The 17,440-nt window shown below is 47.7% G+C and overlaps 5 protein-coding genes across 5 annotated transcripts; 1 reads left to right on the top strand and 4 right to left on the bottom strand.

Moving 5' to 3' along the window:
* Positions 1-1,327: 1,327 nt before the first annotated feature.
* Positions 1,328-3,655, top strand: N7517_003090 (uncharacterized protein; the record flags this gene model as incomplete). Its single annotated transcript, XM_056720820.1, has 1 exon — positions 1,328-3,655. One exon carries the CDS (start codon positions 1,328-1,330, stop codon positions 3,653-3,655), a length of 2,328 nt encoding a protein of 775 aa, XP_056584955.1.
* Positions 3,656-5,116: 1,461 nt separating this feature from the next.
* On the bottom strand, positions 5,117-7,195 carry N7517_003089 (DnaJ and TPR domain protein; the record flags this gene model as incomplete). The annotated part of the gene is made up of 3 exons (XM_056720819.1): positions 5,117-5,324; positions 5,386-6,547; positions 6,637-7,195. The coding sequence occupies 3 exons, from the start codon at positions 7,193-7,195 to the stop codon at positions 5,117-5,119; spliced, it is 1,929 nt and encodes a 642-aa protein (XP_056584954.1).
* A 1,406-nt stretch (positions 7,196-8,601) lies between these two features.
* Positions 8,602-9,018, bottom strand: N7517_003088 (uncharacterized protein; the record flags this gene model as incomplete). Its single annotated transcript, XM_056720818.1, has 1 exon — positions 8,602-9,018. The coding sequence occupies one exon, from the start codon at positions 9,016-9,018 to the stop codon at positions 8,602-8,604; it is 417 nt and encodes a 138-aa protein (XP_056584953.1).
* Positions 9,019-9,861: 843 nt separating this feature from the next.
* Positions 9,862-10,632, bottom strand: N7517_003087 (uncharacterized protein; the record flags this gene model as incomplete). The annotated part of the gene is made up of 1 exon (XM_056720817.1): positions 9,862-10,632. One exon carries the CDS (start codon positions 10,630-10,632, stop codon positions 9,862-9,864), a length of 771 nt encoding a protein of 256 aa, XP_056584952.1.
* Positions 10,633-12,753: 2,121 nt separating this feature from the next.
* N7517_003086 (GPI anchored serine-rich protein) lies at positions 12,754-13,395 on the bottom strand (the record flags this gene model as incomplete). Its single annotated transcript, XM_056720816.1, has 1 exon — positions 12,754-13,395. One exon carries the CDS (start codon positions 13,393-13,395, stop codon positions 12,754-12,756), a length of 642 nt encoding a protein of 213 aa, XP_056584951.1.
* Positions 13,396-17,440: the final 4,045 nt, after the last annotated feature.

Raw genomic sequence — 17,440 nt, 5'->3', positions numbered from 1 at the left:
TGAACAAGCCTCGGTGGCTACCTCCTCCAACTCGAATATCTTGGACCCACTACGTTCCAACTATCTCCCCCAACCGCTTGACCGCAAGATCAACAAGGGTTTTCTAGCGATCCGTCCCCAGTGTTATATATGCTCGGGGCCAAAAACACTTGAGGGACATACTTGGGTCAAATGTTCTTTGCGCTGTTCCGCACCTTGAGATACATAGGGGTATAAGAGTACACATCAGCGGCAAAATCTTGTGTGAACTACATGAAGCTCGTATGGTATGGTTGCAAATGATATAAACATCCGGGGCACTCCGGGTCCTTATAATGTGCTGGGAAGAGGCTCAAGTTGTCCGAATGCGAATACGAATACGTCTTAACCACATGGTAGGGAAATAACCCCAAATTGACGTAGACTTTATATATAACAGTATGCGAGACAGTATATATCTTTGAGGCTAAAATATAGGCCTCGACCCAGGTTCTTCACTTCTATCTCCATCTCTCAGTTTAGCCCAATATAGCGGAGAGCAAGGCGGTCAGAATATTGGAAGAACGATATTCCGAGGTAACCAGGCCTTTCCCAAAAGAGTAAAACCAAAACAAAACAGCCGTACTTTTGTCATATTGACAGGACTCTGAGCATTGATGCTTTTGCATGTTGAAAAGCTATTAAAAGACATATGCTCAAGAACGAACACTTGTATAGTCATAGCTTTGAACAATTCTATTGCTTAGACAAAATATTTCACTGTAATTGTTCTCGTAATTCCATCCCTTGAGGCTGTTTCTGAGCTCGGTCACATAGCCCTACGTAGAATCGCGTGGCCTCCGAGGAATTCAACATAGTTCGGATAGTAGATGGGGAGCCGCATCAAGCTATTTGGGCATCTCTCTCGTTTGTTTGCTCGATCGCATTGCTAAATTTGGTTTTTGATGTGATGGCCACGTCGAGTGATGCAGGTAGCGTTGGCGCCGATCCTTAGCTCCCACACTTCTTTTCCAAACAAACCCCCCCCGAGTCAGACTCAGGTTCTCCCGCGCTTTCAACTTTTTGCGTTGCGATTTGGATTTAGTTTGGATTGTTCATACTTGCTGTGTGTTTTCTTCTTGGATTGGCATCTGAGTACCCTCCAAAGCACTGAGTGCCTGAGGCCTCAGTGCAACACTTGTCAGACTAATATGACCTGGCAGTTGACTCTAAACCGCGAGAACTTGTCCATCTAGGATTGATCCGGCAGATCAACCCAGTGTTGTAGCTAGTCTCTCGACCGACGCTGCGCTTCGCTGCACTCCGTCGCATATATATTAGCCCTATTGTCGCTCCGGGCTGATCCAACATGGACGGTCCACCACCGCCGCCGCCGCCGCATGGCGAAAATCCCCATACGACTGAAGGCGAATATCGCAAATCCTCGGACCTCCCGGATGGCAATTACGATATTTTCATCGTCCCACCTCACTCCGCTGGCGCGGGCTTCCTCTACCTTCCGTCGCTGCAGTGCAACCGAAACAGTTTCCTAGCGGGCGTCGCTAGCACACTTCTCGCATGTTTCGTGTGGTCGTACATATCCCCCATTGTGAAGGCATGGTACCTAGCCACGGTCGCTAGTGGCAGTGGTACGGGTATGGCGGTACTTGCAATTGGGGTGGGTGTCGCTGGATGGCTTTTTGGCTCGGCTCAGTCTGGCAGCTCGGGAGACAATAATGGCGGTGCTCGAGGTGGGAGGTTCGGATTTGGTGGCTTTGGTGGTGGTTCTGGGGGTTCTAGAGGCCCGGGTGGTCCTAGGAACGCCGGTCCAAACACCAACCAACAGTCGTCTGGTGCTAACTATGGCGGCAACGGGGCGGGTCAGCAAAGACAGCAGGGAGGAAACTTTGGTGGAGGACAAAACCACGGCAACCAATATTCCGGTAATCAACATGGCTCTGGTCCTCCTCCAAACTCTGATAATAACAAACGTGAAAAGGAGGAGGCTGAAAAGCGCGCCAAAGAAGAGCGAGCTAAGGAGGAGCGGGCTAAGGAGGAGCGGGCTAAGGAAGAACGAGCTCGGGAGCAGCGTGCTAAGGAGGAGCGAGCCAAGGAGGAACGAGCCAAGGAAGAACGAGCTAAGGAGGAACGAGCTCGGGAGCAGCGTGCTAGGGAAGAGCGTGCTCGAGAAGAGCGTGTTAGAGAAGAGCGCGTTAGAGAAGAACGAGCTAAGCAAGAGCGAGCCAGGGAGGAGCGCGCTAAGGAAGAGCGTGCCAAGGAGGAACGTCTCAAGGAGGAGCGCGCTAGAGAGGAGCGGGCTAGGGAACGGGCCAAAGAAGAAGCCGAACGAGAGCGAGCAAGAGAAGAAACGAGGCGCAAAGAGGAGCTACGTCGAAAGATGGAGGAGTTCAAGCGCAAGCGTGATGCAGAGGCCAAAGAGAAAGAGAAACAGCGCGAGCGCGAAGCAATGGAAAAAGAACTACAGGAACGCCGTGAGCAGCTCGAAAAGGAAATGGCCGCTGCAAGGGCCGCTGCAGAGAAGGAGGCACGCGATCGACTGGAGAAGGAAGCCGCAGAGGCCCGCGAGAGACAGGCAAAGGCCGAAGCTGAGGTGAAGGCGAAGGCCGAAAGGCTGGAAGCGGAAGCCAAAGAGAAGGCCGCGAAAGAAGCTGCCGAGAAAGAAGCTGCCGCAAAGGCCGCCGCCCAGAAAGAAGCCATGGCCAGATTTGCGGCCCTCAAGGAAGCAGCAAGCAAGAAATACGCCGAGAAGAAGGCGCAAGACGCGAAGAAAGAGGCCGCTGCCAAATCACCACCGCCTAAGCCAGCCAGTACTAGCAATGTGCCTCGCACACCTTCTCCCAAGAAACCACCGCCCTACCCAACCGCCAAAACTGCCAACGAAGACGATGCATACTCCTTTCGCCCCTACGACCGACCACGGCGGCCATATGCGGCTGGCACATCGGTGTACTCCGAGTCTTCATATACTCCTTCTCACTCTACTGCGCGCACAACACCTCCCCCCTCACATCGCAGTACATACTCCACGAAGGATCCAGATAAGATCGTGATCCAAGGTGTATACGCTTTCAACAATGCCTTTATGAAGACCCCAGTGGCGCAACTTGTATCAGGCCAGGGCATGGTCACCGATGGGCTGGTGCTGCGCATCACAACCGAAGGTCTCTTCATTGACGATGACCTACGCGGTATCGGCCAACGTGAGTGGGACGTCAAGGCATGGACCCTCAAGCTAGCGGAGGTGTGGTGCCCACAGGTAAACGCTACTCAATCCGCCAAAGCTGGGTCCAGCAACCCTTTCTCTTTCCGTCGTGGGAACAACGTTCCCACCAACGAAGAATCAGAGGCCTTTCTTGGCAACTTGCTCAAAGTATGCAAGAACACTTGCCGTCTGGCTTCGCCCAGTACGTGCTTCGCGCGCAGTGCGACTGCCAGCCATGACGGTGGTCCTGTTCACCCGCCCCAGGCGGAGTCCCGTGGTTTGCATGTTCTCCGTGCTAGTGTTCGTGACCAAGAAGGCAAAAAGTATGTCTTTGTGTTGCAGGATACTGAGGCCTGGAAGGTCGCCATTGGTCTCCAGCGGCTCCGGGCTGGTGCTCTGGTCCGCGCGCTGGGTGTCTCCGCTCTTCCGGTCCCTGAATGCAAAACTATGCTCAGTGCTCTCGGTTATGTTTGATTGAAGACTTGTTATGCCAGCGTTCTTTTTTTCTTGCATCTTCTTTATATTCACCATTTCTCTATATATGCCTCTTCTTGTGTTCGATTCGACTTGAACGTCATCACCCATTAGCGGCGGAGTTTGCTTTATGCTCTTCTGTCCGGTATATTCATTCGCTATTCTTGTCTTCATCACCCCTTTTTTGAGATTCCCCCGATTATTTGTTTTATATTTACTAGTACATTTGTTCAGCATGTTGAGGAGAAGTACATACCACAGAACATTACGATTGCTTATATTGTTTATTATGAATACATAGCATGACCAACCCTTCTCTAAGACAGATGCGAAATGAGTGAACTATATTCTTGCACTTGACGGCAGCGGACGAATAGAGCAGAGATGATATATTCGGATATCGGCGCAATCCATCCTAAGAAAAGCAATTCAAACCCAAGCTTTTCGTACTTTCTCTAGTTATATGTACTTCGCTAGACCCATTCCACGATCACAACGTATTCGCGAGTCCAGAATCAATGAAGACTTATCACATTTCAATAGACTAGAATTGGCATCTTGTAATGGAAACCTACTGCCAATTGGCGCTCAGGTTGGTTAAAGATGATGGTCCTACAAGCTCACCCGCCCCCGGTCGAATGCCGTCTCGTCGACTGCTACGTTTGTGATGAGGAACGGATAATTTTGTATGATAGCCTTGACTTTTTCTCAAATTGGATGCACCTTGGAATCATGGACTAATTACGTTACCTATGTGAGTGAGGTATAGGTACTAAATCCATGTATGCATCAGTCGTCACATAGCTACGGAGTATAAGAAAATGAATCATATCTGAGAGAAATGTTTGCTTTATGGGAATCATGCAAGCGTATACGCCGCATATGCTTTTTCGGCTATATGAAAACAAGAGTGGCAACCTCACAAAGTGCATCGACAGCCAAAACATCTATGGATGCGAAGCAAATCTCTAAGTCAAAGTCAAGAGCGAAACCCCACCAGAAGAATAAGACAATAGACAAACGCCGAAAATGATTAATCGGATGTAGATCTTGTAGGTCTTCTGTGCACATGGATTTCAAACCCCATTGTCCATAAATGCACTGTTCTCGTATATTCAAATCCAGATTGCAGCACTTCGTGTACAAAAATTCTCCGAAAGAGGCCATAACGGGGGCAAAGGCAAATGGCGGAAGGAAAGATTAGACCGGAGAAAAAAAAAACTTCAAATCTATCATATCGGGAATCATATGGCGTCTCCGCAGAAACATGGTGAAAAAAAGTCGTGATATGGCAGTTTGCAAAAAATCGAATCCCCAAAATCCAACAGATCAATGTGATATTGAGGTGCAACTCCAACTCCGGTCGAGGACATGCGAACTCCTGTTTTGGGGGTTCGTCATCTTGGGACGAAAGAAAGAATCAGTGGTATCGAGTAAATAGAACGGGTTAGACGGCTTCATCTAGAATTGGAAGCTGGTGCCGCCTTGAAACTGGGCACCGAAGGGGTTGCCGCCGCCTCTAGCGCCGCCGTTCATCATGTTTTCAAACTGGAAAGGCATGCCGCCGGGGAAACCACCGGGGAAACCGCCACCGCCGTGGAAACCGCCGCCGCCGAACATATCAGCCGGATCCCTCAGATCATCTCCGTTATCGAAAGCAGCACGTTTCCTGAAAAAAAAAAAAAAATTAGTTTTGTGTCGAATGGCGTCAAAACTTGTGGCGGACTTACTGAGGATCGATCAAATTCTCATAGGCTTCGCCAATTTCCTTGAACTTCTCATCGCCCGCTGCGCCGTCACGGTTCTTATCTGGGTGGTATACAATAGCCAGCTTGCGGTAGGCCTTCTTGATTTCCTGATCGCTGGCATCCTTGTCGACTCCCAAAATCTTATAGTAGTCCTTACGTTGGGACTTCTTCAGCTCGAATTCAGCTTCGCGGATCTCCTCCGCAATGCCGCTCTCGCCAGGGTTGTTCTCAGCAACGCTCTTATAGTCACGGACAGCCTCCTCCCAGTTACCGGCCTTGCCGTTGGCCTTGGCACGGCACTTCATAGCCTTGACATAGCTGGGGTCGAGACGGAGAGCTTCAGTGCAGTCCTGGATGGCAGAGTCAAACTCCTTCAAGTTGATGTAAGCCTGAGCACGGTTACCCATAATCTTGGCATTCATATCCTTGTTGGAGGGGTCGACCTCGAGAGCCTGGGTCCAAAGATCGATAGCACGGCGATAATCCTTGGCCTTGAAAGCAGTGTTTCCTTCCTCCTTTGTGCGAGCCAGTTTCTGCACAATGCGCAGCAGCTTGATGGCCTGCTTCATGTCTGGGTCCAGCCCGAGGCAAAGCTTCAGAAGCTTCTGCGCCTGCTCGGTCTCTCCGAGGGCATAGAAGGCGCGGGCACGGATCATCATCGCATCCGGATCCTGGCTGTTTTCGCGCAGCAAGGAAATTGCAATATCCTGCGCCTTGCCCAGTGAGTTGACGTTGTTCAGCTTCAGGTGGGCCTCGGCGGCCAAAAGTGTCCACTTGCGGGGCTCCCTGACGCCTTGTCCAAGCCCTTGTCGTGCCTGGTCTAGACAATAGATTACCATTGACACGCCGCGGTCTTCTGCTATTGTCTCTTCGGCTTGTGTAACGAAGCGCAGCATCTTCTCTGCGGCCGCCCGGTCGGTGGCGGCCACTGGTGGCTGGATGCGTGACAGCACCTCTAGGGCCTCTGCAGGTCGACCCAAGCTCGTCAGAATCTTAGCCCATCGGTGCATGATCTTTGGGTTGTTAGGATCGAGCTCGTTGGAGCGCTGAACATCCTCAAGCGCATTCACAAATTGTTTGGCGGACATGTAGGCGGCCGCTCGGTTAGAGAGATAGGCCGATGAGTTAGGATTGATCTCGATGGCTGCAGTAGACAAAAAATCATCAGCGACCCCGCTCATTCAAGGCTAATTTATGAGACACGGCGTCCCTGTGAGATAAGAAAATGCATACCCTTAGTGTATTCTTCGATAGCCCGTCGATAGTTGCCATCCTTGAAGAACTTGTTTCCGGCCAGCTTGAAGGAGTCGGCCTCGTCGGCAGAAGCTGAGTTAGGCTGGTGCGGTGGCGGGGTCGGACTCCGCTCCTCAGTACCATTCACGCCATTACTCTGAGGTTCCTGGGGATCAATGTCCATTGAGCTCCGCTGCTCTTCGTTGGATGCTGCCATAGCGGAGAGTCGACGACGTAGCTCGTCGGGTGGAAGATTGAGTGGGTGTATGTCCTGGTCACGCGAAGACCGGGCAAACTTGAAATTTGCGGTTGGTCCGGAATTGGAGGACGACCGACTATGAGAAAAATAGGATTGTTTGGAAGACTTGGAGGGTTTGGTGGGTTTGGTGGGGGAAGAGGATTTCGAGGGAGATTTGGTAGATTTAGTTGGGGATTTGGAGGGCGACTTCGGAGATGGAGATGTGCGGGAGAAGGAAGATCGGGATGAACGTATATCAGGGTTCTTCTCGGTCTTCTCCTTATCCTTATCCTTTTTGAAGATGTGGGCGAGTTGGACCATCGGGGGTGGGGAGGGTCGTTTTTTTTTTTTTCTAATCGAAGGCGGTAGAATCGGGGAGATTCCCAGGTATGAACCACGGATGGAGGGACTTGGGAATATCAACTTCGGACTTTTGTAACCTCAACTTTGAAGGAGATTTTCAATTCAAGTCTGAGCCATGTCTTGTTTCACTCTTTAATCCCTGTCATATTAATCTCAGAAAAGAAAAAAAGGGGATATTGCGGACTCGGGTTTGATAGCCTTGGATGTTTAATGGGGTGAAAACTAGACCGAGAAATTCGTCGGGCATGTCCTCTTATAATATATATTATTTTTTCTATTCTATCATATGTCCCATCTTTGCTACTGGCTGGCAAATAATCCAGAGGCTGGTGAGCTGCTGGTCTGTGTTAGCGCGCAAAAGAATTGGAGCAATGGAGTCACTCATTCCTCGACCGGGATGATGCCCAGCCGCGAGGGGAGAAAAAAAACAAGTCGAAGTGATTCGAGAATCTTCCATCTTCTTACTTTCGCCCTTCAGTCCTATCGCCCCCTCAACGGAACCTGCAGGGGTGGTTAGCGAGGCTGTCGATAACTCGAGGTGGAGCGGTGGATCCAACATGCAGTTTGCTAGTTTCCTATGCTGACGGGTGACGGACATACAGCAGTGCCGTGACTGGCGTCTCAGAGAGGGGAGCCCCTGCATCGGACTCTATATTACTCACACTATTACTCATACTAATGTTGTCTGGCCAATTTAGCTACATCTCGGCTCTCCCGTGCGGGGGGTATACATATATCGAGTCTTGGCTCCATTAGGACTCGTCTGATATACAAATGTCTCTTGTGGGCGAAACATAGGTGAATACCTGTCTTACAGCGTTATCACATAGGTCTGATTTACCAAAAAGAAGTTGAAAAATAGGAATAGAGCGAGGCAAATGGAAAACAAGTAATATAAGGCCTAGTGGACTAAAGAACTTGAAAGGAGCTACAACATATAAGGGATGTCAAATGGGTACACCATAGAAAGTGAAAGAAGTATAACAGCAGAATGATAAACTCTGTTGCTAACTCCAAGGCTATTCCATCGAGATGTCTATGCCCTTAGAGCTAAAAGGTTGTTGTCATCCAGCTCACGGAATTCTTACAGTTAATCATTTCGTTCTTACACTATAAAAGATCTATATCACATTAGCAGATCAATATTGAAAGCTCTCTTATTGAATTTGATATTGCCTAGTGGAGATGGATATACCCTGTTCCGCCGATAGCGCATTTCCATCTAAAAGCCAATCTTAAGAGGAACCAATAACAGGCGACCCTAACGGCTTTGAAAGACATTTTATATTTAATACAATTCTCGGATTCTACTGGACCAATTTCTCACTTGGCCATAGTATCGACAAGCTAACCTCTCTAAGGCGCTACTGCTCAACAGCCCAGGATTGCCGACCAAAAATCACCTCCCGGTCAAGAGTAACGATCCCACCACGAATGAGTTCGAGCCACTTGCACAAATCGGCCTCGGCGTAAGCCAAGATTGTAGTCGTGCTAGCAGTGCTAACCGGGACCGGGACCGAGATACAAATCAAGCCTAGGTTATGCATTGCCGATGCGCTCACGATGGCTCGCTGGTTCCGGACGTTATGAAGCATATGTAGCATGATATCTTCATCGCTATGGTTATCTTCCATTTCTTCAGGAATAATCACGGTGATCCAGTGAGCTTCGTGGTTGTCCGGATCCTCTAGAAGCTGAGGGCCGACCCGGTTTTCATCCTCATACTCCTCCAAGTCGTCTAAATACTCAGCGGGTACGATAAATACACTGTCCTGTCCCATGTTGGTTGAGATGGTTTAAGAGGTTAGTGGATTGAATAATACTTGGATATAGATGCTTTTCTGTCCAACGAGCCTGAGAGCAGGTCTCTTATATAGTGAACACCCAGATACAATGGAATGCAGACTTGGGTGGAAGCAAAGCCTCTTTATTGCCATAATAGCCTTGTCCCGTCTTTGATCGAGTCTTTGTACACTTGGTTTTCGTGTTTCCTTTGTTTCCCTTTGTATCCACCATCAAAGGTCTCCTCGGTATGCATATAGTAGTGGGCAAAAAGGGCAAACTCCCAACGCTCGATGTATATGATAACGGGGTGGAGTTCCGACACCTATCAAATACACGGATATTACTATCCTTCTATTTCGTCATCTTGTGACAGAAGATGGAAAAAGTACTCGTGTCGAGTCAAGATGAGTTGGATGCTTTCGTCTAGAACGAAAAACCGCCGTAACGGGGGGCATGGTAGAGATTTTTGTTTCTCGATGTGCCTTTTATACTCCCGGAGGTGGCGAGAGGAAAGAGACAAATTCTTAAGACTAGATATGTGGAATACAGCTTCATAATTTGAAATCACGATACCCCTGAACCATTGGGGGAAATTAGCCAACCCAAGAGTCAGACAGCCTGAGATCAAACCTGAGGAAAGTTATCACAATTTTCTCCATAAGCAGTTCTCAGGTTATTCTACAGAGAGCTGTTTCAGAGGGAAGCCAAAACTGCTTCGCTCAATGCTTATCTCTCTAGCCTCTATTCATAGATGTGTGAGCCAAGCCCCGAACCAATATATTCCCATGACATATCAGAAAAGCTACAACGCCAACCAAGCCATGCGATATCACGCTCAATCACGCCCAATTCCGCCGATCCTGCATCCTTCGGGTAGTTGCAACCCAGCTGGAAACCCTATCATCTAAATCTGTATCATGTGTTCGACCAAAGCTGTGTCTATCATAGAGCGGGGGCTGGCTCAGCAGATTCTCCTGACAAAGGCGATTATTGTAATCGATGTGCTCGTCAAGGCGCTGGAAGACATCCTGCCATGGTGTAATTGGTGAAATGGGCGAAATGGGCGAGACTGCCGATCGAGTAGACGCTATATCATCTTGGGTCCGAGTTTCATGTGTAGGTGGCATATATATCTCTCCAACAATCCATTTCTTTTCATCTTCGAGCCAAGTGAGGGGCACACAGCTTCTTGGTCGTACAGGAGGATGTGGAGTGTGTTGTATACGTGGGCGCACCTCGCATTCATATCGTGAATCACGGTTGGGAGACAGTTGGTCCGATGGATCGCGCATACATCTACGGGCCGAAGCCCGCCTTAGATTGCCACCGATTGTAGAGCGATCGGGTGGCCAGTCGTGCATTCCGTTACTTTGTTGTTTTGGCGAGATAGGGTCCGTCGAAGCAGGCCTCGCTGGCAAAGGTTTTGAGAGCAAATATTGAATGGAACGCGAGTTTGTATGGATACGAGGAGTTGTATCTTGCGGAACAATGAATTTTGGATTAACCATCGGCGCGCCTTCGAGGGATGAGAGATCCATGAGGGGATAGTTGAAGTCCGAGGGTGGTTTGGGAGGCTCGGAAGCTCGTCGCTGAGATGAACAGAAAACCATTGTGCGGTGCAATACCCGGTAGAGATTTTGACAAGTAGATCATATATCGTATCGCTTGGTATACTATCTTTAGACACGAACTATACTCTGAGAGGGTTCGATAGTGGACCGGGAAGGGCTCGTACCCAAAGACAGAATATAATAGAACTTGGCATGAAAGCCTCCTTCCTAGGGCGGATAGGTCTAACAGGGCAACCCCTCTTCCCCGGAGGAAGATAATACATGTTGTGCAGGGTATACACAAAGGAGCAAATGAAAGGATCACAGGCAGTTCGGTAACGCTCTTAAGGCTAAGAAAAACATTTGAACACTGGTCTTTCATTGTTCTTACCTGTCCATCGGGTATCCCGAAGTCATCACTGAAAACCAATTACCCAAAAGCGAAAACAAACAGCCCTTTTCAGGACAATGGTCATGGAGTCCCACAAGGATAAAACAAAGGATATCAAGAGAAGCCCACCATAATCCCAGATTGAGTTAGTTGCTCGGGATACAATTTGGGGTCCAAATGTATCCACACAGGGGTTATGCATTCATTCTCACTACAATGGTGTTAACTTACTATGTTCGGGGTTTTTAATGTGTCTTGGGAAAGCAGAAACGGGGCTTGTACTAAAACCAACATTGGAACTGCCGAGATCCGTATATTGCATTGAGAAGAGGCCGTAGTCCCAACATCCTCATATTCAGGGCTCGGATACGATATGTGAAGTCTGAGATCAATCGCGGGTGCCATATACTGCTTTGCTTATTTTCTTTTTTCGTTTACTTGGATTTGTCTAAGTAGCATTAAAGAACACTTGATTCGAGATTGAGAGGCCGCTGATCCTCAATTAACAATGCAACTTCCGATTCAGCCACTGGGCTCGGGAATAGCGGGGGTCTCTATTTTTGGCTGCCAATCGTTTACTTCATACAGCGTTTATGATCATCTCCGTATACAGGAATAGTGGTTTATACGACCTTGTCATGTCTACGGGGTATTTTAGTGGTCTCTAGATCTGTGGGATTTTTTTTGGAATGTATTTTTTTTTTAATATATTCTTTCCTCTTATTAGTGCTGTATTTAGAAGGGATAGTTAAGAACAATTAGCTGCAAAATATCCGGGTGGTGAAAACTGTCGAATTTTCCATATATAATATGTGATATCGTAGTTATTTACATTGTACTCCATACTCTATGCTTGAATGACACTGAGCTTGCAAGTGTCTAGAAGGGGAGACTAGGAAAAACTCATCGGTGACAGCAAACAAAAAGAACGCAAGGAGATCGAGGGGAGTATTAATCAATAAGACACAGTAGTCGCCATTGAGAAACACGTGTGTTAGGCACCTTGACCGACGTGTTAGACGCTAACTTGGGCTTAGTGTGCATCCAAGACCATAGTATATATATCCTCAATAAAGCTGATTTAAATCATGGAAGAGTATTGCGATCGTGAGGCTCATCTGTTCAAATACAAGTATGAACTTGCGATCAGAACCGACAATGGTTGGATTAAGTATTTCGTTTTGAATTTTGAATTTCAGCCACCCAGTTGGCTTTGCGATTGTAAGTGGCATATTCAGCCCTAGGAAGTACAAGATTTGAAGCACGTGGAGTCAGGGGCAGGGATAGAGGAAATACTCAAGGGTTATCTACCAAATAATAAATACTTATTTCCATGATTAATCCTCTCATGGACTCCACTACGAGATTTTAAAATAAACATGCTTAGATGGTAATTCATATAAAACTATGTAATTATAAATGTGCAAAATGAATACATTCCAAATAGGCTACGGGCGCTGGAGAGAGGGAGAATGTGAAAAGCTGTCATGGTTTACATTAAGGTCGTGCTCAAGCCACCAAGCGAGCTTCGCACAACTCCGAAGCTATCCAGGAGAGCCCGAGAAGAAGTAAAGAGAAATATGTATATCAAAAAAAAGCAGAAAAAGGATAGGCATATCCAGTCAGAAAGCAACAATTGTTAAGAGTAAATCACCAGAAACCCTAAATAACACAATCCTCATCTCGCACCAACTCTAATCAACATCTCCAGTTTGACACAACTACGCCAGGGCTAGACCCAGGGGATCCAGCTAGGTACAGAAGTGCATCACCAATCCGGAAGAAGTCATTTATGCCAGGAAGAAGGCGGCGGCGGCGGCGGCACCGGCGAAGCCGAGGGAGCCGCTGAGAGCACCGGCACCGTTGAAGGCAGGGGAGGAGGTGGCGGGGGTGGTAGAGGCAGTGCCAGTGGGAACACCCTTGGTGCTGGAGGGCACGTGGGGGACACCACCGGTGGGGCCGTGGGGGACGACGCTACCGCTGCCGACGGGGGCGGAGCTGGGGCCGACGGGGACGGTCGAGTAGATGACGGTGGGCACACAGGTGGTGATGGCAATCACGGTGGAGGAGACAGGGGCAGTCTCAACGGGGGCAGGGGCGGTCTCAGCGGGGGGAGCGGGGGCGCTGGAGACGCTGGAAGGAGCCCAGGTGGGGACGGAGGACCAGGCAGGGGTCTCAGCAGACCAGGCGGGGGTCTCGGAGGACTGGACGGGGACCTCACCAGCGGGGGTGGTGGCAGCGGCGGGGACGCTGGTAGGAGTGGTGCTGGCAGTGGGCTCAACGCCGGCACCGCTGTTACCGGGGCAGTCGGTGACGGTGGGAGCGCAAGAGGTGATGGTAACCTCGTCGGTCTCGTAGACGGTCTTGTCAGCACCGGGGGCAGCAATGGCCAGGCCGGCGAAGAAGGCAATGGAGACAGCAGTGAAACGCATTTTGAGTGTTTATGTACGAAAAACGTAAAAAAGTGATGTTCAAAAAGGTATATATAAAAGCGGAGCTTTTGAAAGAGAGTGGTTTTTAAAGAGTGGAAGACCGAAGTCGATAGAGAGAGTGAATTTGCGAAGAATGTACTTGGAGAAAAGAAAGAAACAGAAACAGCACGGGGGAGGCAGGGGGCCTTTGTATGAACGGGGAGATTAGTGTCAAAGATCAGCAGCCACTTGCTTCTCGTTGTTTTGGCCCATTTTGGGAGACCCTAAAAAAGGGGAAAAGAAACAAAGACCGTTGGTACAGGGTACATAATCCACCACTAACACACACCGCAACCTGCCATGTACTAGGAACTTGACCCTCGCACAGGTCTTCATTTATTCAATTATATGATTGGTTCGATTGCCAGGGGTTATTTCTCATTACCAGGTTGGCTTGTAATTTTGACCCGCTCATGTTTCTAGCGTTATATGACGATCGAGACATTTGATATTGGGTATTAAAATGGCTACGGAGTATGTATATTAAGGCATATATGTAAAAATTACATGGCAATACTACTTTACATCTTCTCTCTTTCTCCCTTTCTCTCTCTCTCTGTCTTTTTCAGACAAGTTTTTCTTTTCTATCGATGTTTCAGACCGCATCGCTGATCCACTACCCGTTCCTGACGTCCCAATTGTAACATTTCCCCCCGTGGGTCTCTTTCATCTCCACTTACCCCTGAATAGCCCGCCATTTATTTCGCCAAGAGAGTGTATTGTGTAAGGGCGAATCCACGATGATGTGCACTTTACTTGCGAAATGGGATTGGTTCTTACTCCGGACGTTCATCTCAACATGGAACTCAAAACAATCTCTATTACTGCGTCGGAGCGAAGCGCCGAGACATCCTTTGTATTATTACTTACGGAGTACTCCGTACTGTCTTTACATTACCTTTAAATTTCTATTATATTCAAATATTATGTACATCCGATTTCTGTATTGTGTTTGGCATATCATCGAGACTTTATGTGCTGATTTATTCCGGCATACTAGAAGAAATGCCTCTTACTACTCATGTAACCGCTGTAATATCATAAAACTCGGCCAATTTTACTAAAACCAGCCGATAAGCCCGGGGAACGCCACTGCTCGACAGTTACTCCGTACGGCGAATTGCCCCCGCAACGGAAAAGTCTCGCTTCACGCCATAACGGCTAGACCGCATTATTTTAGTTCCGGGTACAGTGCTTGACGATGCTTGCATCTCGTGCCCCTGTTCTAGGCAATGTGGGAGTCAATGCTGCGTAATTTGAGAAAATATCAGGGTCTAGCCGTGTGATTGGGCGTCCCTGACATGGCGCATATGCAGTATTTTTGAATTTGTTACACTGGCCAGCCGTACAGTCGATTTGTCTTTCTGTACGCCGTACGGAGTATCTGCTTACGGAGTATACGTACCCTGGAATAGGTACGGACAGTGTGAACCTGTAGCGTCAAAGCGTGTTGATCTTCATCCTGTTCCTGAGCCGAGACCCTGGGTCAGACTCTCGAAGCGGTTCGATATATGTATGCTGCATAACCAATGAACGTTTCGCCCGGGTTTATGCCTTTAACTTTGAACTTGGCTGTGCCGATTCTATGATAGTGCCAACTCCATTATAGGGGTTTCTCACACAATGCGATTTCCGTAGGCCTCGTGGCGCCCCCAGACTCCACATGCCGCTATTGAATTCTTGCGCTTCGCCCCTTTTTCAATAGATCGGGTCTATTCTATTCCAACGTTATATGGTCGTGCTCTTATAACCCCATACTCATCTTGAGTACTATCTTTAGCTACAATTAGCTTTGTATTTAATTATCGGTGGAGTGTGTTTTATATATAGCACAACGTCGAACCGTTAATGATAGGGGTGTTCGTGGGATAATGATTTGAGTGGACCTGGACTTTTTCCGAAGTTCATCCTCGCCTATCGTATGGGATGTCCCTTCCTCATTTGAGGTCCCTGAATTTCTGTTCAGGGGAAGCTTTGGCCTCATCTCACCGCTCATACCGCATTCTGGGAGTCTATGAACATACCCTCTTCACATTTCTCAACATTTCCCTACCATTGCACCATGAGCAAGAGCGATGTCAGATCAAAACATTGATTGACGTACCATTGAACTAACTCTCTACGGCTTAATGGCTGGAATGTTGATATGAGAAATTCCATAGGGCTTGTTCCCCTTCACAAAGCACCGACAGACCTACGTTATAGGATGATATCTTTAGCGCCCACGCAAGGTATCAATTCCACATGCGAGACTGTCCTCACCTGCCACTCCGTCACATCGATAACCCAACGCAGAATCCGATTTTATGTGATCGCCATCAACAATCACCTATCTGTCGCCTAACCCGACCGATCAGCATCGACACGTCATTTTTAGCGCTGATGACACAAGCGAGCGGCACCGAGAAGAATAATACAAAAACTCGTTAGGTTTATTCCTTACTCCACTCCGTATGGAATCCAGATACACAACATAAAATCTTTTCGTACAACTTGAACGGGCTCGGTGGTACCTTGAGCTCATACAATATAGCCTGTTTTGAAAGGATCGGAAGAATTCGCTGCTCCGCGCGCTGCCTTTCAAATGCGACGTTACAAATCTCTCGATGATCATGGATAGATGATTGCCATGGCCTTGTATTAGTTCTATTATCAGCATAGTCATCCTTGAAGAGCCGGTGAGACCGAAGCTGGGCTGGGTCTCCCATCTCTATCACACAGCGAGGTTCTTGGCTACCCCTCGGGTTGCTTTTGAATGATCACTGGGACTGCACTATGAGGATTATTAGTATAAACAAGCTTTGAGAGACAAGTACACGAATTTGTTGGACATTTTCATGATATTGTTTTCATATTAGCTAGGTCAGACATCAATCAATATCAACTATTCCACTGTGTGCCGATCGCGTTTACGTTGTACGTAGTATATATAACAACTGCATCTGCGGTCTCCGGCTACCTAGACCTCGTCGGGACTAAAACTGCGTCGAGATTTACCGGGCGCTTGCTTAACTGAACACGATTTGTGGTATCCAGATCCATCTCATCTATGGGACTTGGCACCGGCTCTCCGGCGAGAATCAGGTCTACTTTAGATCACAACCTTTCTAATTAAACGGTCGTAGCAGTATGTATCTCCATAAATCCTTTTAACGCCCAAATTTCGGAAAAAAACCAGTGACACTGCGGATCGGCTAGGGCCGATGTCATCATCGGGTGCGTGGCCACAGGCTAAGCCACACCTTTCCGGATAGAATCTTAGCCTTATAATTAGCCCTGGAATTAGCTTGGAATCAGCCCCTCAATGACATATTTACAGGTTAATCTAGTTTTTTTATATATTGCAATATAACTGGATACAATTGGATGGATATAATTGCATCGAATACGTTAAGTACTTCTGTAAGGTACAGGGCCTGTGATAGGTTTTAGGTGGGGGATCTTGTATGTGCTGGTAATGTCAATGCCACAGTTGGGTAATTGCGGCTCCAAGGCAACAACGTAAGTTTACATATAGTAGATATCAAGTTTGTCTTATATTCTACTAGATATATAGGTACATTGAGGTGAAGATATATGTATGTAGGTATCTGCACATGTGTACATGTGTACATGTACAGCGATATAAAAATCGAAAAAGGGGATAGAAATGTGAACCATGGTACTTGGAGAATTCTCTGTTGATATTCCCCCAAAGCAAAAGAAATATATCAAATCAACATATACAACATATAACATATAACAGTCAAAAATTAGATATAATTGTTACTTGTAGACAATGTTTCAGTTCAGGCGCCTTCTGAAACACAAAGGCCCCACCACCGCCCAACTTCTGTTGTCGGCTGTGTCGCTCTATTAATATTCTCTAGAGATCAAGAGTTTTCAAACGCTTAAACACTATTAGACAATTACTTGACATATACTAAATATACGAAGGATTCCTTTATTTCTTATATGGTGGAGTAACAGGTCACCTGCCGCATCTCTCGGTAACTTCCAACTCCAC

Source organism: Penicillium concentricum, assembly GCF_028827145.1.
Source record: "Penicillium concentricum strain IBT 3081 chromosome Unknown utg000001l_segment0_segment0, whole genome shotgun sequence".
In the NCBI taxonomy this organism is placed as follows: domain Eukaryota; kingdom Fungi; phylum Ascomycota; class Eurotiomycetes; order Eurotiales; family Aspergillaceae; genus Penicillium; species Penicillium concentricum.
The sequence above is the reverse complement of the archived record's forward strand: the minus strand, read 5'-3'. Positions and strand labels throughout refer to the sequence as shown.